This window comes from Balaenoptera acutorostrata, chromosome 5, assembly GCF_949987535.1.
Source record: "Balaenoptera acutorostrata chromosome 5, mBalAcu1.1, whole genome shotgun sequence".
NCBI classification, from domain to species: Eukaryota; Metazoa; Chordata; class Mammalia; order Artiodactyla; family Balaenopteridae; genus Balaenoptera; species Balaenoptera acutorostrata.
The window spans coordinates 39865013-39889749 of NC_080068.1; the positions used below are offsets into that span (position 1 = coordinate 39865013).

Below are 24737 nucleotides of genomic sequence, written 5' to 3' on the forward strand. Positions count from 1 at the left end.
TGATTTTTCATGTATTTTTGTTCTGTAATTCTGTTTCACTTGCAGTATGCTCTGAACAGTAGTGCAGGGGTTAACAGCACAGACACTTGGAGTCCTGCTGGCTAGGTTTGAGCCCTGACTCCACCACTTAAAATTATTATATCTTCTTGGTGAATTGACCCTTTTATGTATGTAGTGTCTTTTTTTTTTTATTGCGGTAAAAAACTCACAACGTAAAATTTCCCATCTAAACCATTTTTAAGTGTACAGTACATTAGTGTTAACTGTGTTTGCATTGTGCAAAACTGAAATGCTTATACCCATTGAACGACAACTCTTCTTTTTCCCCACCCCTCAGCCTCTGGTAACCACCATTTTATTTTTTTCTAAGAATATGACTAGTTTTGATACCTCATATAAGTGGATTCATGCAGTATTTGTCTTTTTTGTGACGGCCTTATTTCACTTAGCATAAATGTCCTCAACGTCCATCTGTGTTGTGGCATATAACAATTTTCTTCTTTTTTTTTAAGACTGAATAAGACTCATTCTATGAATAATACTCATTCTATGTGTATACCACTTTTTCTTTATCCATTCATCCATTGATGGGCATTTAGGTTGCTTCTGCCTCTTGGTTATTGTGAATAATGCTGCAGTGAACATGGTTATGCGAATATAGGTCCTGTTTTTCTAGGTCCTGTTTTCAGTTCTTTTGTATATATACACAGAAGTGGGATTGCTGCATGATGTGGTAATTCTATTTTAGATTTTTGCGGAACTGTCATACTGTTTACGTTCTATCTGTACTGTATTAATATTCCCAGCAACAGTGCGTAAGGAGTCCAGTTTCTCCACATCTTGGCCAGCATTTGTTATTTTCTGTTTGTTTTGAAAGTGTGAGGTGGTATCTCATTGTGATTTTGATTTGCATTTCCCTAATGATTAGTGATGTTAAGCACCTTTTCATATGTTTATTGGCCATTTGTATTTCTTTGGAGAAATGTTTATTCAAGTTCTTTGCCCATTTTTAATTGGATTATCAGTTTTTTATTGTGAGTTATAGGAGTTTATTATGGATATTAACCCCTCATCAGGTCTATGGTTTGCAAATATTTTCTGCCATTCTGTGGGTTGCCTTTTTACCCTGTTGATTGTTTCCTTTGCTGCACAGAAGTTTTAAAGTTTGATATAGTCCCGTTTGTCTATTTTTTTTCTTTTGTTGCTGGTGCTTTTGGTCATATATCCAAGAAATCATTGCCAAATGCAGTGTCATAAAGTGTTTTCCCCATGTTTTCTTCTAGGAGTTGTACAGTTTCAGGTCTCACATTTAGATCTTTAATATACTTTGGGTTAATTTTTATGTATGGTGTAAGGTAAGAGTCAAACTTTATTCTTTTGCATGTGGATATCTATGTTTTATATAGTGTCTTTTTTTATCACCAGTAATTTTCTTTGCTCTGAAGTTTGTGTTTGATAATGCAGCCACTTCCATTTTCTTTACTATTACTATTAGCATTACTATTAGCATGGTATATCTGTTTCTATCCTTTTAACTTACTTGTATCTTTATACTTGAAGTGGCTCTTTTCTTGTAGGCAACTTATAGTTGGGTCTCACTTTTTTTTTTCCCCCCACTTTTTCTTACCCAGTCTGTCTTTTTTTTTTTTTTTTAGCCTTTATTTGAGGTAATTGTAGATTCACATGCAGTCATAAGAAATAATAGATCTTGTATATCCTTCACCCAGTTTCCCTCAATGCTAATATCTTGCATAACTTTAGAACAATATCACAACCAAGGAATTGACATTAATATAGTCTGCTTACCTTATTCAGATTTCTCCTGTTTTTACATGCACTAATTTATGAATGTATATGTTATCACATGCGTAAATTCATGTGACCACTACCACAGTCAAGATATAGTATAGTTCTATCGTAAATATCTTTTGTGGTACCCATTTACAGCCCCAGCCACTCCTCTTCCTTCATCTTTCCCTAGCCCCTGGCAGCCACTAATCTTCTCTCCATCTCTATAATTTTATCATTTCAAGATTGTTACATAAATGGAATCATATAGTATGTAACCTTTTGAGACTGGTTTTTTTTTCATGCAGCATAATGTTATATGTTTCAATGCCTTACTCTTTTTTATTGCTGAGTAGTATTCCTGAGTCTCTGCCTTTTAGTTGGGGGTGTTTAGACCACTTATATTTAACATGATTATTGACATAGTTGGGTTTAAATCAGCCATCCTTCTCAGGTTTTGGCAAACTGTGACCCAAGGGTCAAATGACACCAACTGTTTTTATAAATTAAGTTTTACTGAAATACATCTATGCTCATTTATTTACTATTGTCTGTGGTTCCTTTTTGCTACATTGGCAAAGTTGAGTAGTTGTGATAGAGATTTACCGTCTGTGAAGCCTGAAATACTTACTATCTGACTGTTTACTGAAGAGGTTTTCAACTACAAATTGGGGTATTTGTTTTCTATTTGTTCCATCTGTTCATTGTTTATTCTGCATCAGAAATGTGAACTTAAAAGATATTAGAGTGATTGCTGCCTATTAGAACATCTATACATGCTTTCCTCAGATAGAATTTTAGACCTGACAGAAGGTGTCTGTATTAGTTCTCTACTCTGTTTAACAGACTACCATTAACTTAGTGGCTTAAGACAACACACATTTATTATCTTTCGGTTTCTGTGAGTAAGGAATCTGGCTTATCTGGGTCCTCTGCTCAGGATCTCACAAAAGCTCCAGTCAGGGTGTGGGCCAGTCTTTGTTATCCTATGGATGCTTAACTATGGAAAAAATCTACTTCCAAACTCATTTAGGTTGTTGGGAGAATTTCTTTGCAGTTGTGTGACTGAGGACCCTAACTTTTTGCTGACAGTCAGGTGGAGGCCTCCCTCAGGTCCTAGGGATTGCCTATAGTTTCCTGCTATGTGGCTGTCTCCATGGCACTTAGCTTCTTCAAGGCTTGCAGGAGAGGCTCTCACACAACCTTATATAATGTAACATAATCAAGAGAGTGACAGTTCATCACCTTTCCATATTCTGCCGGTTAGAAGCAAGTCACAGGTTCTTCTCATACTCAAGGGGATTATATGAAGGCATGACTCATTGGGGGTCACCATCATGTGTCCACCACAGTAACTTTAAGAAGATATTAATAACTATTGGGACTTCCCTGGAGGTCCAGTGGTTAAGACTCCGTGCTCCCAATGCAGGGGGCACGGGTTCAATCCCTGGTTGGGGAACCTAAGATCTTGTATGCTGCGTGGCGCAGCCAAAAAAAAAAAAAAGGATATTAATAACTATAATCTGTAGTCTTACATTGACCGTTTTGGTTCCTGTCAAAAGCTGGAAATAGTTGATGCAATTAACAATAAAGGTAATACAGGAAAAGACTAGTTAAGGTATTTATCATTTTCAGAAACTGCATAGTAAGTGAAGCTTCCACGCTAATAATACCAGTATTTGCAACATGGGTCATACTTTCATAAGCACTTGTAAATCTATTATTGAGTTTGATATAATTCTCAGAATAGTCTTATGAAGTAGATAGGTATATCTGTTTACAGGTAAAGAAATTGAGGTTAGCAAAGCCTTCAAAAAAAAAAAAAAAAGCCAGTAAGTGGTATAAGCACGGATTTTAACTTAAAGTCTCTTTGTTTCTGTCACTAAAGTAGGATTGTAGCATAGAACTATTGGTGGTGTGAATAGTCATCAAATATGCTTTGATAATGAGTAAGTTTGACTTTATGTAAATACTAGTAAATTCGATGTGAAAATGCAAATAAAATGAGATTTTTATAATGCAAGTGTATGTGTTTAGCAACACCGTATCTCTAACCCCCAGAATATTTCTGTAAGGTAAGTGGTTTCTCTGTTTCACAGAGGAGATAACTAAAGTTTAAGCAGATTGTCATTTGCCCAAGGTTACTCAGTTGGTAAATGGTGGAACCATGATCTGACCTCAAAATCTAGGATGAACCTATTTCAGTCAAAATACCCTCTATTTTTGCTTTGCATCATCGGATAGTCTTTAAACTTAAAATTTTTAGCTCGTAGCCTCTCTTTTTGGAGATAGTGCATTCCACATCCTGAAAGTCATGTGCTTTTGAATTATTCTCAAATTAGATTTTTTTTTAATGTGATAAAATACACATAGCATAAAATTTACCATCTTAATTATTTTTAAGTGCATGTTTCAGTGGTATTATTTACATTCACATTGTTATGCCATCATCACCACCATCCATTCCTATGACTCTTTTCATCTTGTAAAACTGAAACTCTGTACCCATTAAACAAGCCCCCCATTCTCCTCTCCCCACAGCCCTTGGCAACCATCATTATACTTTCTATCTTTATGATTTTCACTACTTGTACCTCATATATTGAATCATACAGTTTATCTTTTTTTGACTGGCTGATTTCACTTAGCATAATATCTTTAATGTTCTCAAGGTCCTCCACATTATAGCATATTGCAGAATTTCCTTTTTAAGGCAGAATAATATTTCATTGTATGTATATACCACATTTTGCTTATCGGTTTATTTGTCTGTGGACACTTGGGTTGCTTCCACGTTTTAGCTGTCATGATTAGAGCTGTTATGAACATGGGTGTATAAATATCTCTTCAAGACCTTGCTTTCAGAGTCACAGACATAGAAAACAAACTTATGGTTACCAAAGGGGAAATGAGGGGGGGAGGGATAAATTAGGAGGTTGGGATTAACATATAGATAACCAACAAGGACCTACTGTATAGCACAGGGAACTATATTCAGTATTTTATAATAACCTATAAGGGAAAATAATCTGAAAAAGAATATATATTATATACATATGTATATATGTGACTGAATCACTGTGCTGTACACCTGAAACTAACATGACATTGTGAATCAGCTGTACTTCAATTAAAAAAAAAAGATCTTGCTTTCAATTATTTTGGATATATATCCAGAAGTGGAATTGCTGCATGATATGGTAATTCTATTTTAAATTTTTTGAGGAACTACCACACTGTTTTCCACAGTGGCTGTACCATTTTATATTCCCACCAATAGTACACAGGGGTTCCAGTTTCTCCCCATCCTTGCCAACACTTGTTGGCTTTGGTATCAGGGTAATGCTGGCCTCATAGAATCAGTGAGGAAGTGTTTCTTCCTCTTCAATTTTTTGGAAAAGTTTGAGAAGGAATGGTATTAGTTCTTTAAATGTTTGGTAAAATTTACCAGTGAAGTCATAAGGTCCAGGGCTTTTATTTGTTGGGAGATTTTTGATTACTGATACAATCTCTTTACAAGTTATAGGTCTATTCAGATTTTCTATTTCTTTGTGATTTAGTCTTAATAGGTTTTGTGTTTCTAGGAACTTGTCCTTTTCATCTAGGTTATCCAATTTGTTGGTGTACAGTTCATAATTTTCTCTTATAGTTCTTTTTATTTCTTTAGAATCAGTAGTAATGTCCCCATTTTCATTTCTGAATATAGTGATTTGAGGCTTATCTCTTTTTTTCAGTTTTATCTTTGGCTGTGTTGGGTCTCTGTTGCTGCGTGGGGCTTTCTCTAGTTGCGGTGAGCAGGGGTTACTCTTTGTTGCGGTGCACAGGCTTCTCATTGCGGTGGCTTCTCTTTTTGCGGAGCATGGGCTCTAGTCGTGCAGGCTTCAGTAGTTGCGGCACACGGGCTCAGTAGCTGTGTCCCGCAGGCTCTAGAACGCAGGCTCAGTAGTTGTGGCACACGGGCTTAGTTGCTCCACGGCATATGGGATCTTCCCGGACCAGGGATTGAACCAATGTTCCCTTCTTTGGCAGGTGTATTCTTAACCACTGCACCACCAGGGAAGTCCCTCTCTTTTTTCGTAGTCTGTCTAGCTGAAGTTTTGTCAATTTTGTTGATCTTTTCGGAGAACCAACTTTTGGCTTGATTGATTTTCCTCTATTGTTTTTCTGTTCTCTGTTTAATTTCTCTTTGCTCAAACCTTTATTATTTACTTCCTTCTGCTAGGTTTGGGTTTAGTTTATTCGTCTTTTTTCTAGTTCCTGAGGTTTTAAAGTTAGGTTGTTGATTTGATGTTTTGGGGGTTTTTTTTGATGTGTTTAAAACTGTAAATTTCCCCCTTAGTGGGAAATTAGCTTAGCTTTCGCTGCATCTCATGTTTTAGTATGTTGTGTTTTTGTTTTCATTTGTCTCTAAGTATTTTCTAATTTCTCTGATTTCTTCTTTGCTCCATCAGTTGTCTAAAATTGTGTTAACTTCCACAATTTTGTAAATTTTTCGTTTTTCTTTTTTGTTATTGATTTGTAACTTCATTGTGTTGTGGTTAGAGAAGATACTTGGTATATCTATCTTTTAAAATCTATTGAGTCTTAATTTGTGGCCTAGTATGTCATCTCTCCTGGAAAACATCCCATGTGCATGCACTTGAGAAGAATGTGTATTCTCCTGTTGTTGGGTAGTGTTCTGTATATGTCTGTTAGATCTACTTGGTTTATTGTGTTAAGTTCTCTGTTTCCATACTTATGTCTCGTTGTTTTGTTCATTATTGTGAGTAGGGTATTGAAGTCTCCAACTGTTATTGTAGAACTGTCTGTTTCTCCCTTCACTTCTTAGTTTTTGCTCCATATGTTTTCATGACTTGTCATTATATATGTAAATATTTATAATTGTATCTTCTTGCTGTGTTGAACCTTTTATTAATATATACTGTCCTTTTTTGTTTCTTGTAACATTTTTTATTTAAAATCTTATTTTTGTCTGATACTAGTGTAGCCACTTTGGCTCTTTTTTTTGGTTACTGTTTGCATGGAATATTTTTTTCAATCCTTTTCATTTCAACCTGTTTGTGTTTTTGGATCTCAAATGAGTCTTGTGTAGACAGCATATAATTGGATCGTGTGTTTTTATTCATTCTGCCAATCTCTGTCTTTTGATTGGAGTGTTTAATTCATTGATGTTTGTAGTAATTACTGATTAGGAAGGACTTATTTCTGGTATTGTGCTGTTTGTTTCCTATGTGCCTTAGAGCTTTTTGAGCCTCATTTCCTGTATTACTGTCTTCTTTTGTGTTTAGTTGATTTTTTTTGTAGTGAAATGTTTAAGTTCCTTTCTTATTTTCTTATGTGTATACTCTATAGGCATTTTCTTTGTGGTTATCATGAGGATTACATTTAACATCCTAAAATTATAATACTCTAATTTGAATTTATACTAGTTTACCTTCAATAACAGACAAAAACTCTGCTTCTTTACAGTTTCATCTCTACCTTTTTCAGTTGTTGATGTCACAGAATTACATCTTTATACATTGTGTGCCTAAAAACATGAACTAAAAATTCAAATTATTAAAATTGTTTAATTTCAATTTTATTTAAGTTCTATTTTTTACTTATTATTTTAAGTATTCTAAATTATGTAGGAAACATGATTTGGTGTAATAAAGCAAAATTACAGTAAAATAGCTTTTTACATTAATAATTCTTTAAAAATGTATTTGTCTCTCAAATATAAAAAGTACAGTTACAAACCACTGTTATAATAATACTAGCTTTTCTAATTACCCATGTATTTACTTTTATATTCATATGGCTTTGAGTTACTGTCTAGTGTTCTTTCATCTCTTTCATCTTGTAGGTCTCCCTTGAGTTGCAGACCAGGTCTAGTGATCATGAACTCCCTCAGCTTTTGTTTATCTGGGTGTGTCTTACTTTCTCCCTCACTTTTGAAGGACAGTTTTGCTGGATATAGATCCTTCATTGACACATTTTGTCTTTTAGTACTTTTAACAGATCCACCCATTGTCTTTTGGCCTCCAAAGTTTCTGATGAGAAATCTGCTGATAATCTTATTGAGATCACTGGTATGTGATGATTCACTTCTCTTCTTGTTTTCAAGATTCTCTCTTTAGCTTTTTGGAAGTTTGATTATAATATGTCTTGGTGTGGGTCTCTTTGAGGTCATCTTTTTTGGAGTCTCTTGGATGTTTATGTTCATGTCTTTCATTAAATTTGGGAAGTTTTCAGCCAGTACTTCTTCAGATATTCTCTCTGCCCCCTTCTCTGTCTTTTGTCTTTCTAGGACTCTCATGATATGTATGTTGATCTGTTTGATGGTGTCCCACAGGTCCCTTAGGTGCTGTTTATGTTTCTTCAATCTTTCTGTTTGTCAGACTTGATAATTTTCATCGTCTTAGCTTCAACTTTGCTAAATCTTTTTTCTACCTGCCCAGATCTGCCTTCAAATCCCTCTAATGAATTTTTTAAAATATTTATTTATTTATTTTTGGCTGCATTTGGTCTTCATTGCTGCACATGGGCCTTCTCTAGTTGTGGTGAGTGGGGTCTACTCTTTGTTGTGGTGCGCGGGCATCTCATTGCAGTGGCTTCTCTTGTTGCGGAGCACAGGCTCTAGGCGCGTGGGCTTCAGTAGTTGTGGCTAGTGGGCTGTAGAGCGTAGTCTCAGTAGTTGTGGCGCACGGGCTTAGTTGCTCCATGACATGTGAGATCTTCCCAGGCCAGGCTTGAACCTGTGTCCCCTGGATTGGCAGCGGATTCTTAACCACTGTGCCACCAGGGAAGCCCCCCTCTAATGAATTTTTAATTTCAGTTATTAATATTTCAGTTCCATAATCTCTCTGTGGTTCCTTTTTAGGTTTTCTGTTTCTCTCTTGATAGTTCCATTTTGTTAACACAAATGACTTTGTTCACATCTTCCTTTAGTTCTTTGAGCATCTTCAAGACAGTTGTTTTAAAGTCTTAGAAAAGGAACTAATGGCATTTTTACTAGACAGAGGCAGTTTCTGTTGATTTATTTTTCCCCTTGAATAGGCCATACTTTTCTGTTTCTTTGTATGCCTTGTGATTTTTTTCGGTTGTTAAATACTAGATTTGAGTCTAATAATGTAGTAACTCTGAAAATCAGATTTTTCCCTATTCCTTAAGGTTTGTTGTTTTTTTTGTTATTGTTTGGCTTTTTTTTTTTTTTTTAAACTGTTGTGGGCTGTCTTTATGCTGAAGATCAGCTTGAGGTTTAAACTTAAAGTCTTCTCAGGTCTTTTCTGAGCCTTTTCCTGGGCATGCATGGTCACTTTCTAATTTTCCTTGTATATGCAGTTGTTTTTTAATGTCTTAGTCTTTAGTGTCTTACTCCCAAAAGGGGAAATAGTGAAAAATGCAGCGGTAAAGGGCACCAGCCTTTAAAATATCCTGGAAGTCACTTCAGATGAGAGGGAGGGGCTTGCAACAGTGGGAGGAGGTGCAGTAACAGTGGCTGGCCACCTCTTTGTCTGCACCTCTGTGATCAGAAATAGTAGTGAGCAATCAGAGGAGAGATCCCTGATGTTCAGAGGATAGAGTCCTTCTTGCCTACTGTGGCTCCTGCAAACTCTGTGCAAGCTGCTCCAGAAACACATGCACAGCTGCTTGCCACATGGCTGAGGGTGGGCAGCTGCTACTGTACACAGAGCTGAAATTGACCAAAGTCAACTGTAATTTACCAAGTCTTCTGGAAGTTGTAATCCTTCAGCAGACTCCAGAGTTTCAAAATAGTTACATCAAACAGATTCTGTCAGTGCAGTTGTTGTCTGTGTGGGAGACAGATTCCTTGTACTTCTATTCCACCATCTTCCCACAATTTTCCAATTAGATTTTAAAGGAGTCCCTGATACAATTAGCTGAGGTGGCTTATGTGACATTTAGTGTAAAAATACAAAGTCACCTGTTCTTCTTTCAACAATGATTTATATGGTCATTTTACATGTATTGGTAAACTATAATTTCTAGTAATCATTTTTTGAGTGGTTGTTTTATGTGTGTTTTGTTATTTTTTTTCAGTCTCAGCTAACTGGACAATGGCAGTTGAGTAGGTTTTGAAAAATGTCTGAAGTTTAATGGACTGAATCTACCTTCTGCCTTTTCCCCATCCTTTACGAAAGAATAAATGGGATGTTCGAGAAGAGAGCTGTATTAAAAGAAGAGTGTTACAAATGGCTTCAGAACCTGTGAATGCAAAACAAGCTAGGAATCGCTTCACAAAGGGGAAAAGGCAACAGCACCAGCAAATAAAGAACAGATCTTCACTTGGTGATGGTGATGGAGAAGACTCCTTTATCTTTGAAGCAAATGAAGCTTGGAAAGATTTTCATGGTTCTCTTCTTCAGTTTTATGAAAATGGAGAACTCTGTGATATCACATTGAAGGTGAGACTGTCTTTTTTTCTTTCCTCAGCCTCTTCAGTGTATTATATAAAATAATGGTTTCTATAACCACACAAGGCAAATTTTTAGTGCTTTACTTATTATAGTCAGAATGGTTTTAGTTTCAACCCTTTTTTACATTGAAGGGGAAGGGACATAAGGGAGGGTAAGTAAAGGGAGCCTAGCATAAGATAAAATTATTATACTAATTAAATGTTGATATTCACTATTTCTTAGTTTCACTTCTGAAAGTTCTGGAGCCCTAAAACAACAAATAGTTATTATTTGTGAAATGGATAAATTGCTGTTGACCAGATAAGCTTTTTTTTTTTTTTTTGGCCGCACCGTACGGCTTGCGGGATCTAAGTTCCCTGACCAGGGATCGAACCTGCACCCTCCTCAGTGAACGCGTGGAGTCCTAACCACTGGACCGCCAGGGAATTAGCTTTTAACTTGTGAATTAAAAAATCTTGATGTTGGGAATTCCCTAGTGGTCTGGTGGTTAGGACTCCATGCTTCCATTGCAGGGGACATGGGTTTGATCCCTGGTCAGGGAACTAAGATCCTGCATGCTGCCTGGCGCAGCCAAAAAAAAAACAACTTGATGTATTCACTTACTCTTGATGTTGGTTAGAAGTCAGAATTCTTGGTTGTATATGTAGCTGCACTAGTGTTTTACTGTGTGTTCCTATTCTGGTGTAAGCATATCTTGTTTTTCTGCACTTTTTTGCTTTATTGTGTTTCTCAGATAATGTGTTTTTTTGTTTGTTTTAAACAAATTGAAGGTTTGTGGCAGCACTGAGTTGTCAGGTGATGGTTAGCGTTTTTTAGTCTAAACATAACTTCTATATGCACCGGGAAACCAAAAAATTCGTGTGACTTGCTTTATTGAGATATTTGCTTTATTGCAGTGGTCTGGAACTGAACCTGCAGTATCTCCAAAACATGCCCGTAATTTAATCTCTATTTCAATATTACCGTCTTTAAGTGAGATTGTTTATTTTTACCTGATAGTGGAGTAGAGTGTTTTTTAGACTTGGATGAAAAAGTCTTCAGTAAACTTTGTCTAAGGGCCTATATGATCACATTGCTCTGCTACAAAGGACAGTTTTAATAAAGTTGGAAAATTGATAAAGCAGTGTTGAAGAGCCTGTGTTCTAATTGTTTCTCATAGCTCATTTAAAGTACCTCTTACTATTCTTATCTCTCAGTGTAATATTAAATTCTTTTGAGGATTTATGTGTATACATGCAGCATTTTCCACATGAGATTTGCCACTTTGGGATCTTTTAGATTTTGCTTTCTGCTCCTGATAGGTCAGGTTCTTAGAGCTCAGAGTTGTGGGGATTGAGGACACCCTTAGAGAATCAGATCAGGGACACTCAGCAAAAGTCTGTAAACTGAATGCATAAATTCTGAGTTTTAGGCCCAGAATGTCCAGGAGTATAGTGTTATACTGTAAATAAATGACCTATATTCTCTTTACTTAAACTTTTAATTAGGACCTACAAATATGTAAGGACACTAAGATATTGAGAAGAAAACTATTAAATAATTTTACTAGCTTTATGTGAAATATAGCCATGTATAAATTTTAATGAAGGAAGACCTAAACTGTAGGTGTAGAACACCTGATTTGTATAGTATATTATGTTTAATCTAATGCCATTGTTCTGATTTTCAACACAGGTGTGAAATTCAGTGACCCACACTGGACTTGGCAAAAATAAAAATGTAAAATAGATTATTTGAATTTAATAAATTATCAGTTCATCAAATCAATATATGTTGGAAAATAATTAAATAGAATATTATTGATTGTATACATTTTATAATTGGATCTTAGAATAATTTTCACTAGCTACTGCATGTAAACTTTCTTAAGTGAAAAGTAAGGATACAGCCATTTTAGGGCAAGTGATAACTAATCTCAACTTTTCTTTGTTTATTGGGTAACTTCAGCAATAGGTTGAAGTGAAAACCTCAGAAGACTCTATGGTGGAAAAAAGAAAAAAGAATCTGTGGTGGAAACCCCAAATTACTGTGTTTGAAGCAGTGATAGAAGTCATTTAGGAATGAGAAACTTCACTAATTTAAAGGAGCTATCATTTTTATTTTTTCAACTGTAAAATTATGATGACGATTAGGTTTTTGTGAGGAATAAGTGAATTGATAACATGTGAAGTCCTTATAACAGTGCTCAGTACATAATATTCAATAAATAATCAGCTGTTAGGATCATTATGTGTACTATTCTTGTTGTTCCAAAAGTATTAGATAATGCTGCTACGGTATATTCTGTTCTTATCATTAGAAAGAATTGTAGCTTAATCTTTTAGCAGGTCTGTTATTGGATTTGTTTCTTAATTCTAATTCAACATTTCTTAAACTTTCAGAATTTAACTGTCACAGAACAACTAAACCAAGTAGGATTATGGGTAGTTTATAATGCTCTGTTCAATATAAACTTCACTTTTTACATTCATATAACCTTGAGGATTATACTTTGATATAGTCATCTCCTTTTTTTATTAGTATGCTTCATTAGGTCATTATTGCTTTTAGGACAAGCATTTTAGAAAGACAATTATCAAAACTGGTTTTATTGTTCATATGTAAGGCCATTAGTGTGTTTTTAAATTCCAAAGTGAGCACTGATATTGGAAAAACAAACTCATTTAACAGATATTTACTAAGGTCTTACCTTAGTATATGGAGAGTATAAATAAATCTGAATAATATGCTGTACTTGCTTTGAGGGAGTTTGAAATTTAGCTGGAGATAGGCACATACACAGCTAACTAAAATACAATTTAGTGATTGTCATTTTATGATATTTTTATGGAAGCATAGGAGAGGATCTGTTAACTATGTCTGAGAGGTGATTGGAAAGGCTTCACATAGGAGATTATATATAATCTTGAGGTCATTCCAGGGAAAGGTAAAACTTGTTTATATATTATTATGTATATTTATTAGTGAAAATATTTTAAAACAATGTATCTAGTAGCAGCTATAAAGTTATGTGTGAGGGAAGGTTCTTAAGGCCAACAATTTGGTGGGGAAAAGGCAGAGGGAAATTGTCTTGAAAGGGGTATTGCATAGGTCTCATAATGCTTAAACTATACATCATAGATGAACAAGAGTAGCATCTACAAAGATGCTTTTATTTATGCTTTATGTAGTTTGAGGAAATGTCATTATCCTTGTTAAAGATCATAGTTAATTTTACCTGAAGAAGTTGATAGAGATTATTAGAGGAGGACAATCCCTTACATCACCTTTTGATGCCACCACTGCTTATGTTTCAGTCATGTTGTTTGGCTTTTTTTTTTTTTGAAAGTGCACGTTTCTGTGATTTTTTTTTTTAAAACAAGTATTTATAGGATTCTAATGAACACGTTCAAGACTCTAAGTGTTATAATTATTTGCTGTCAAAACTTTCAACAGATCAGGTAAGAATAAGTGCTCTGAAAGATTGCAGAGAAACAGTGTTTGAACTGCATTATAGTAGTATACTTCCAAGAGGTAGAAGTTATAAAATTGTTATCCTTATAAATGTAGCAGTTAACTCCTGACCGGAGAGCAGGCATAATCTAATAAAAGAGAAATGATAAAGGAGAAAGTGATTTTTTTAAAATATAAATTTATTTATTTTATTTTTGGCTGTGTTGGGTCTTTGTTGCTGCACGCTGGCTTTCTCTAGCTGCGGTGAGCAGGGCCCACTCTTTGTTGTGGTGTGCAGGCTTCTCATTGTGGTGGCTTCTCTTGTTGTGGAACACAGGCTCTAGGCGCACAGGCTTCAGTAGTCGTGGCTCGCAGGTTCTAGAGCACAGGCTCAGTAGTTGTGGCGCACGAGCTTAGTTGCTCCGCGGCATGTGGGATCTTCCTGGACCAGGGCTTGAACCCATGTCCCCTGCATTGGCAGGCGGATCCTTAACCACTGCGCCACCAGGGAAGCCCGAGAAAGTGATTTTATATTTAACACTTAAGCATTCTGTGTTAAGACGTCTAATAAAACGATCACTTCTATTTTTGTCCATTCAAATAGTAAGTCAGTATTTTGATTTTTTTTTTAAATGTTGCTCAGAAGAAGGGATATTTGAGTATTTATATCCATAGATCCTTGTTTATTTGACCCCCAAAATGCTACCTAAAAGTTATTATTTTCATTGTGCAGGTTTTTAAAGTAAATGTAGTGAGATAAGATTGTAGAACAGTGAATGTGACTAGACATTGTGATATGGTAATTCACTACAAGCCAAGACATTGAGTCTTATACATTTAACCCCTTCTTGACCTGGCAATTAAACATGTTTATGGCTACTCAGACTGAATAAAATTGGTGGATTATTGAAAAAGAGTAGCTAATTGAGATAAAAGGGCAAAATTACAAGGGATTAAGCTGAAAAATTAGAATACAGCTTATAAATGTACATAAAAGGAGACTTGGGTATATAGGCTTTTTTCCCTCCAGTCTTTATTTCTGTTCTGTGTGTTTTCCACACATTTATTTCAATATCGTTCTCAAACATTTAGCTTGAGTTACTGTTAAGTGGCATAATTGTAAACATTTCAACCTGATATATACTTTAGTTTTTAATGATTTAAAAAATTTTAGTATGTTTGTTTTCAACAATCCATGGTAATGGGATTATACAATTAATACTTAGAAATGAAGTAAATCTATGTAAGAACAACAGTTTGCAAAAGAATAGTTCATGGGATTGCCAGATTTTTTAAAGTACTAAAAATGTCAGAGAAGTAAAACAGTTGAAAAATTGTTTAGTTATCAACATATTGAACATTATTTATTGCTTTGAAATTTTGATGAAGGGATTATTCTCAAACACTGCTGATGGATATGTAAATTCATTCCTTGTTTTTCATGGATGGTTTGGCAGTATGTATCAAGAGCTGTAAAAAGCTTATATTTATTGACTCATTAATTCTGCTTTTCAGATTTTATCTTAAGGAAGTATTCTGAAATGCTGAAAAAACTTCATGTTCTAAGATACTGTTTATATTTAAAATATGGAAAAGTTGTCTTAATGGCTGATATCAATAAATAAACTGTTACATCCACTGTGTAGAATAAGCATGAAGAGTTGAAAGTTTTCGGAAACTTAGGAAAAGGTGACGAAGTTCAGGACAATCTATTATGTTTCAAAATGCATGGGAAAAAGTTAAAAGGAAATATGCCAACAGGTTGACAGTATTTGTTGAATTGTGAGTAAATTTTTTCCCGTATATTTTTCTGTATTTTCTTGATTTTACACATTAAATATATATTGTAGTTGAGGGGAAAAAAGAAAACTTGAAAAGTAAGTGACCTTTAATGTAAGATAATAGATAGGTTCCTTTTGAAAGTCAGGGCTGATAGTTAATGGGATTTTTTATATATATATAAATTTATTTATTTATTAATTTATTTATGGCTGCGTTGGGTCTTTGTTGCTGCGCACAGGCTTTCTCTACTCTTTGTTGTGGTGTGCGGGCTTCTCATTGCAGTGGCTTGTCTTGTTGTGGAGCACGGGCTCTAGGCACGCGGGATTCAGTAGTTGTGGCTAGTGAGCTCTAGAGCGTAGGCTCAGTAGTTGTGGCGCATGGGCTTAGTTGCTCTGTGGCATGTGGAATCTTCCCGGACCAGGGCTCGAACCCATGTCCCCTGCATTGGCAGGTGGATTCTTAACCACTGTGCCACCAAGGAAGTCCCTTAATGGAATTTTTAATGTTCTTTGTTTAGTGTTTTTTTTAATGTCATTTTTAGTTCATTTTACCTCATAATTCAGCAGACGGTCATTTATTGTTTTCAAATAGAATTCTACTTAGTTTGTCTTATAGTTTTTTTGGTTGGACCTAAATGTTGAATCAGCAATAAAAATTAAGGATGCTTGACTTCCCCATGTACTCTTCCCCACTAAATCCCCATGTTGGAAGTGAGGTGCCTTACTAATCCAAAAGCCTTTGTTTCATTGTATTTTTTTTTTTTTTTTGGCTGTGTTGGGTCTTAGTTGCGGTGAGCAGGGGCTACTCTTCGTTTCAGTGTGCGGGCTTCTCATTGCAGTGGCTTGTCTTGTTGTGGAGCACAGGTTCTAGGCGCTCGGGCTTCAGTAGTTGGCGGCACATGGGCTCAGTAGTTGTGGCTCACGGGCTTAGCTGTTCCGTGGCATGTGGGATCATCCCAGACCAGGGATCGAACCTGTGTCCCCTGCATTGGCAGGTGGATTCCCAACCACTGCGCCACCAGGGAAGTCCCTGTTTCATTGTATTTTGATCCCTATTGGCTAATCCATGGACATTTACTCAAGGTTTGGATTAGCGGTTTGTATTTCAAGCTTTTGTTAAAAAATAAAGGATCATTATGTTAATGTTGATATTCTAGATATTTCACTACTTGGGTTTAAGCTTGACATGTTTTCTTTTCCCCTGAGCATCTTGAATTATCCATATGTTCACTTACCTAATAAAAATGTAAATTAGAAAATTTCCTAGTATCAAGGACATATGCTGTAGTATTTATATGATTTTAAATGGTATAGTAATGTCTAATATTTTGTAGTTTGTGTATTTTTCACCCAGTTTTACACATCTAGTCTTCAGACTTCGATTTCTTTCATTTTAAAATTTCTGATAAAATATTTTTGGTAACTGATACTTATATTTATGTACCAGAGAAGAAAAATTTAGAAATAAACTCTTAAGAACATAATGAGACTACATAGTGTCAAAGGAAAGTTAATGAATGCATAGAAGCCCAAATTTTTTGATGTTCCTATTTCATATATAAGGCTCAAAGATCTTTTTAAAGTTAAGATGGGTATTTATTTATTTATTTATTTTTACAAAAATGTTAGTTTGCATTAGCCCTACATTCACAAAACTTAGAAAACAAAAGAAAATGTCCAGCCATTATAGAACTCTAACATCCAAGTATCAATTCCTTTATTCCAATCAAAAACAATGTTCCCAGAATTCAGTACAAAACTGAAAACACTGCTGTTACCAGCCTTAGTCCATAACAGTAACTTTAAATTGTCCAAGGGGAGTAAGGAAGCATTTTAAATCACTGGCACTCCTACCGAAGGATTTTAGGCAACGAGAATTTATTCTCATACAAGAATAAATTTGCATTTTATCATTAAACAGTATGAGGGCCTTAACTGGGAATTACCAGTTTATAAACTTTCTCCCCCAAATTTGTGAATATATCTGTTAAAATTTTCTTGTTTAGAAGATGGGTATTTATTCTAAAACGGTGCATAACGGTATGATTTTGTGTGTGTGTGTGTATATTAAATGTACACGTTTTAGTTTATTTGAATCAAATTAAATGAGTTACAGAGGGGCAGAGCCTTATAAACAACATGAAAATAGCTTGAGGGCCATTGATTTGTACAGCTTGGATGAGAAGGCATTGTAAAAATGATGTTTATCTGAAAAATGTAGTACTTTAAAAAAAAAAAAACAAACTAAAAAAACCCACAAAACCTTACGTCGAGGGCTGACTTTCAGTAGATTGCAGCGAGGGAGTTGCTCTGCTACCTATAAAACCCCTACCCAGAAGCAGTCGTCTATGAATGGTTTAGCACCAGTTTCCCAACGAACGTGCAGTGCGTGACAGGCGAGGGGGCAGCCGCCTTTCTGGCCCGCCTGTAGTACCTTATTTTATAGTACTATTATGTAGTAGAGTCTTTGTAAGTAGTTTAATTGAGCAGGTTTACGTCATGTGAGATTTACAAGTATTTGCATAGAAACTAAATCTCAGTGGTGGCCAATGCAGTGATCCAAAAAAAAAAAAAAAAGATATTTTTAGACTATTTTTTAAATGTTTAATATCAGATTTCAGATCCCATTTTAGGGCTAATGTGAATGTGAGAACATGCCAAACTTTCTGCTGTAGTATAGTTTACAACTTGAATCTCAGTAGACTCTAAATCCTGCCTTCTAAATTATTTTAACAAAATAAATATAGTATAACCAACAGAAACAATCATCTTGTACTTGTTGAAATAAGTGATATTCATTCTTCCTCTACATTAGTGAAAAAAGCTGGGTAAGGAGCATTTATAAGCAAAACCTTTTATACATTGTAACATTCCTCAGGCCTTTTTCTTTAGGAGTTCTTATTTTAAAATTAGTTCCCAAATAATGAAACACAACTATAAGTGTATTACATAATCAAAATGTTACATGGAAACAGGATAATTGCTAAAACACTACTATCCTATTACTTGTACTCATTGATTATTTAACATAACGTGCTGGGGAAACTGGATAACTACTGTGTTAAAAAGATGATGAGTAAGAGGTACAAACTATGTGTATAAAATAAGGTACAAGGATATATTGTACAACACGGGGAATATAGCCAATGTAAACGGAGTACAACCTTTAAAAATTGTGAATCAGTATATCATACATATAACTGTAACATACAATATTGTACAGCAACTATACATCAATAAAAAAAAGATATCTGTCTTCTCAGTACCAAAAACTTCCAGATGGAAATAGATTTGTGAAAAACAAAAAACTAGAAAAAATACCTGTAAATATTTATGGACTGTTAGAATGATTCCCATTTCAAGCATAGCACCTAAGGCAGAAGTCATAAGGAAAAAGATTGATTGGATTTTATAAAAATCCATAGGGAGTGAATAAAATTTTGAAGCATACTTAATAAAAGAGAAGTTTTGAAATGTATATATGACAAATGACTAATATTCTAAATGTCTGAGGAGTTCTTACAAATGAGAAAAAAAATCATAGAAAGAGTTCTTAGAAGAAATAAACATAGTCCAAAATTTATGAATGATTCAATCATATTAGTAAAAAGTAAACTAAAACAATGAGATATTTCATACATTGAATTGGCAGATTTTTCTTAACAAGATAACATTCAGAATATGGCACAAATATTGTAAAAGGATCAGAAATGGACAATTTAGTAGTATGTATCCAAATAGTACTTATCCTTTGAAGCAGTGTTTCTATTTTTAGGAGTTTATCTTTAGGAAATAATAGAGAATGTAAACAAAGATTCTCCTACAACAAAGTTCACTACTGTGTTTGTAATGGCAGACTATTGGAAGCAATCTAATTTTTCAACAAAGTGGTGAGATTTCAGTGTTCTTTATTACATTTCTATAAAATATCATTTCAAAATGATTTAAATAGGAAATGAAAAAACTTCAGTTAAGCTCATAGTAAATACTAACATTGATTTGTTTACTCTGCTTCAGTTTTCTCACTGATAAATTATGGATAATAATAGTATCTACTCATAGGGGCATTGGGATAATCGAGTGAGTTAATATATGAAAAGCACTTAGAATAGTGCCTGACACGATAACTGTAGTTAACAATATTGTGTTGTATATTTGAAAGTTGCTAAGAGAGTAGATCTTAAAAGTTCTCATCAAAAGATTATATGAGGTGATGGATAGTTTACTAAAACTTACTGTGCTAATTGTTTCATAATATATACATATATCAAATCATAATGCTGAATACCTTAAACTTATACAACATTGTGTGTCAATAAAATTGGGAAAAAAATTTTTTAAAAAGAAAGGACTCTTAGACCAAAAAAAAAAAGTATAGTGCCTGATACATAGTAAATGCTAGGTGATGTTTGCTATTAGCCTCATTAATTCACAAAATGCTTCTGAAATGTGAGATAATACAGAAAAATCATAGTTTATGGTATATACATTATAGATACATGTATAAAAGATTTGACTCTCACTTGGAAGAAGAAAATTGCCTGACTTTAAGAAATTGGCCTAGATTGAAAGTAAGTGACAAAAGATTACATTGTTAAAACAAATACACTAAACTTGTCTGGAGTTTTTATCCCTGCTATACAACATGTACTTGATGCTGATCTCAGGCTAATTTTGATATTAAACTGAGTCTCTCTTTGTTTTGTTTTGAACAGGTTGGCTCAAAGCTAATCTCTTGTCACAAACTGGTATTGGCTTGTGTTATTCCCTACTTCAGAGCTATGTTTCTCTCTGAAATGGCTGAAGCCAAGCAAACACTGATTGAGATCAGAGATTTTGATGGTGATGCAATAGAAGACTTGGTAAAGTTTGTCTATTCTTCACGACTCACTTTGACTGTTGACAATGTCCAGCCTCTCTTATATGCAGCCTGTATTCTACAGGTTGAACTGGTGGCTAGAGCTTGTTGTGAATACATGAAGTTACATTTTCATCCCTCCAATTGTCTGGCAGTAAGAGCCTTTGCAGAAAGTCACAATCGAATAGACTTAATGGACATGGCGGATCAGTATGCCTGTGAGCATTTTCCTGAAGTGGTGGAGTGTGAAGACTTTGTAAGTGTGTCACCCCAGCATCTCCATAAGCTTTTGTCCTCCAGTGATCTAAATATTGAGAATGAAAAGCAGGTCTATAGTGCAGCCATCAAGTGGCTTCTTGCCAATCCTCAGCATCATTCCAAATGGTTGGATGAAACACTTGCACAGGTAGGGATGAATAAGATTGTGTATAGAAATGAAATGATATGAAAGCGAATCAGCATGTTCCATTTATCATAAAAAGTGTAGATTATCCATTGATGTAATATGATGTGAAAATGGCTTTGACTCTTTCCTACTTACTATACCATTTAAGGATAAGTCTGAATGTGTTTTATTTGAATTAGAAAGATTATTACCTGCTTTTTAACCTGAATATTTAAAAAATCCCTTTGAGATATCATTAGTACAGACCAGTACTGGAAATTGCTTTAGAACTTGGCACATTGAGCTTCATTCAGATTTTAGAAGGTAATAAATGAGTTTTAAAAAGAGAACATGCTTCAGTGAAAGTAACGAATGAACTGTCCAGTTGCAACTTAAATTTTATATCTGCAACTATTCACAATCTTAGGTTCGTTTGCCGCTGTTGCCGGTTGATTTTCTTATGGGTGTTGTGGCAAAAGAACAGATTGTCAAACAAAATCTAAAATGTAGAGATTTATTGGATGAAGCAAGAAATTACCACCTTCACTTGAGTAGCAGAGCAGTACCTGACTTTGAATACTCCATTCGGACTACCCCAAGGAAACATACTGCTGGTAATTAAATTACTCATTTTATCAACTCTGCTCTAAGGAATTTTGTTGTATTTTGGGTTGGTTATGTTTGCCCAAACCTAATTGTAAGATGATTAGTATCTGATTGTCTTAAAGTAATAATTGGCAAGTAAGGTTATATATGAATTCTTACTGTGCATGATTTCAGATAGTTTTACCAATAAGCCAATTTTTTTAAAAGCTGTAACAAGACCTATACACTCTGAAGAGACTGCTGAAATATCTTTTCTTTGGGGGTCTTTTTGATTCTTCTAGGCAAAATTAGATCCTCTGTCATTTTTGCTTAAATGACAGTTGGTTTGCACATCTTACTGTGTTGCATTGAAATTTATTTGACATGTTTTGAGCCCTTCAGAGACAGGTAGGTATCTTAATAACTTTGTATCCCTGGTACTAAACATGGAGCTTAACACATATTGCATATTTAAATGTTTGTTTTTGCATTTTATCACATCAAAAGAAAGGTACTTAATATATATAATGTTAATAGTATAACAGACCACATTAAACTCTCAGAATATAAAGCTCTTATACTTGAGGAGGCATGCAGTTTTGCCTTTATTTGCCATAATTTACAGACTTTCATATTTTCCTGAGAAAATAGTTTTATGTTCACTTATGTTACTCTTTATAAAGAATATATTTGTGAGATAAGGGAGAATAAATGTGGTCAGTGAATTCTGGAATCAGTACTCTGAACAGAGACTTCCTGTACATCTGCTGTGACCTAATGTGGTTATTAAATAAAGAGATCCGTGGACTAGCCTAAAAACAACAAAAGGCAGTACATGGTAATGAATAGTGGGACTTTATCTAGATAGTATAAAGAAAATTTGAATGTTGTAGATCTGCCTATGAAGAAGTAGTTCTTCTAAATAGGTTAACATGATGGCTTATTTTTCCCTTTTTTATAGGTTGATTTCAAGTATTAAATTTTTGAAGTGTAGATTTTTTTAGTTCTGAATCCTGTTTCAAGAAGTCAAGGTATTTAATTCTTCAGATTCAGACTTGAATTCAGAGATTTTGGTAGTCTAGGTTATATGACAAATGTATTAGACCCTCATATACATGATCTCTTACATGATTGCAAGAACTTTATAGAGTAGGTTTTAGTGAAGGATTTGATCCTTATTGTGAGAAAGACGGTGTTATTCCATTTTATGGATGAGGAAACTAAGAATCAGAGAGAGTGAAAGGATGCCCAAGGCTACACAGAACAGTGGAGAAAGGATTTGTGTCGTGATCTTTTTACTTCATTTTAATTTTTTTCCTTCCATGTCATGTTCCTAGGTGACCTATGTAGCTGAAATATTAGGGTCCACTTAAATAAAATCTAATCAATAATTGGGATTACATTCTGGGATTATAATTCCAGCTGTGCCATAAAACATCTGTAATTTAGGGCAGATTTCTTAATCTCTGAAGGCCTCAGTTTATAAATAATTTTGACTGCAGGATCTTTAAAGTCTCTTTCAACTTTAAATTTCTCTGATTTAAAACACTGAATTGGTTGGAATAGATAGCACAAGCAGTTCTGGTCATTCAGCAAACATATATTAAGTGCCTGCTATGTGCCAGGTTCTGGGTTAGGCATTAGAAATGTAAACACACAAATAGACTATAGCCGTTCCTATTTTGAGAGAACTTTCAGTCTGATCTAGGGAAATAGACATATGAATAAGTAAATGCAATAAAGTATTAAAGGTACTTTGATATAATCAAAAGGTATAGTGGGAAGCAAAAAGAGTGGTTATTTTTACTTTGGAAGGGACAGAAAAGGTTTTATAGAGAAAATAACCCCCAGTCTTAGTTTTGAATAATAAATAGATGTTTTTCTGGGTGCCAGTTAGAGAAAAGGGTATTCAGTTTATTTTACATATATTGAATGTTTAGTACACGCCAGGCACTGTGCTCGTCTTTATTAGTGCATAAGCACTTAACACACTATCTTAATCTCGCTTAGACTCTGGTGACAGATATCAGCATAATCATTTCAATACTGTATATTACATGAATGAGAGTTACCAAAAGTTGTTATCAGAACGTTGAGGATGATCACTGTATGGGTGATGCAGGAGCTTAAACATTAAGGGAAAGAGAGGGAGAAAATCGCGTTGGACAGTGCAAGGCCTTTACACTCTACTAAGGCTTTATCTTGTAGAGCAGTGGTTCTCATAGTGTGAAGCAAGTGGTAGCCTCTTGACCAGCAGCATGAGCATTCACTTGGGAAGTTTTTAAAAATTCAAAATTTTGGACCTACCCCAAACCCACTGAATCAAACTCTTGGTGGGGGAGGGGTCAGGCCCAGCAATCTCTGTTTTATAAAATAGCTCTTCTGATGATTCTGAATCAGAATAAAGGTTTTTTTTTTCTTTTTTTTAATTTGGCTGAGTAGGGTCTTAGTTGTAGCACACGGGATCTTTGTTGCGGCATGCAGGATCTTCTAGTTGCAGCATGTGGGATCTAGTTCCCTGACCAGGGTTCGAACCTGGGCCCCCTGCATTGGGAGTGTGGAGTCTTAACCACTGCGCCACCAGGGAAGTCCCCAGAATAAAGTTTTGATTTGTTAAAAAAAAATTGTAGTAAAATACATATACCATAAAAATTGCCATTTTAACCATTTTTAAATGTACAATTTAGTGGCATTCAATAAAATTTTTAAGAACTACTGATGCAGGTAATGAAAAGCTGTTGAAAGAGCCTTTTAATTAGATTATTCAGTTGACAGTCTGAAAGCAAAAGAGTACTAAGTGATAAGAGAGAACAAGATTTTGCAGTAATAGCTGATGAGGGCCTGAACTAACAGTGGCTGTGGGAATAGCGAGGGAGAGAAAGGACACCTCAGGGAAGGAAGAGGTTGTTTAGGTGGGTAGGGAAGGGAGATCTTTTATGTTGGGTTTGAGGTGCCTCTGGGACATCAAGTGGAAATGTGGCTTAGAAATGTAGATTGGAAGGCATTATGATACAGATGGAATTTTAAGTAGAAGGATTGAACTTTTCCTGTGTAAGCATGAAGTATGTGAGAAGTAGGCTGAGAATGAAACAGAAAACATAGAAAAGAGAAAAATGATTGGAGAGAAAAGGAGACTTTGTTATTATGGAAATCAAGAGTTAAGGAGTTTCCAAAAAAACTAGGGTGATCAGTATATCAAATGTTGTAATTGTATTCAGTCAGAAATTAACTTTATGAGTTTGTTGGATTTTGTCATGACCTTACTAGCAAGAGCAATTTTTCAGGATGGGTGAGGATCTCAACCGTATTATTGTGGAATGTTAACAAGCTGAGATAACTGATGTATTCTATTCTTTGAAAAGTTCAAATGAGGGGCAAAAAAAGAAAATTAGATTTTTAGTGGTATAATGACATTAAATGCTATCCAAATAACTTTTTTTATTCCCGTTAATCAAAATTTTGAGTTCCTAAGTTTTTTTCCACAA

At 34.8% G+C, this 24737-nt stretch overlaps 1 protein-coding gene across 8 annotated transcripts in view; it reads left to right on the forward strand.

Moving 5' to 3' along the window:
• Positions 1-24737, forward strand: part of KLHL8 (kelch like family member 8) — a 52065-nt gene that overhangs the window by 13331 nt on the left and 13997 nt on the right. For 6 of the 8 annotated variants that reach the window (XM_057546893.1, XM_057546895.1, XM_057546897.1 and 3 more), the window contains 3 exons: positions 9835-10199; positions 20140-20688; positions 21095-21281. In XM_057546893.1, coding sequence (XP_057402876.1) covers positions 9987-10199; positions 20140-20688; positions 21095-21281 — 949 coding nt within the window. In that variant the 5' untranslated portion in view covers positions 9835-9986. The remainder of the gene's footprint in view (positions 1-9834; positions 10200-20139; positions 20689-21094; positions 21282-24737) is intronic. The other 2 variants (XM_057546899.1, XM_057546900.1) reach the window with 2 other exon arrangements.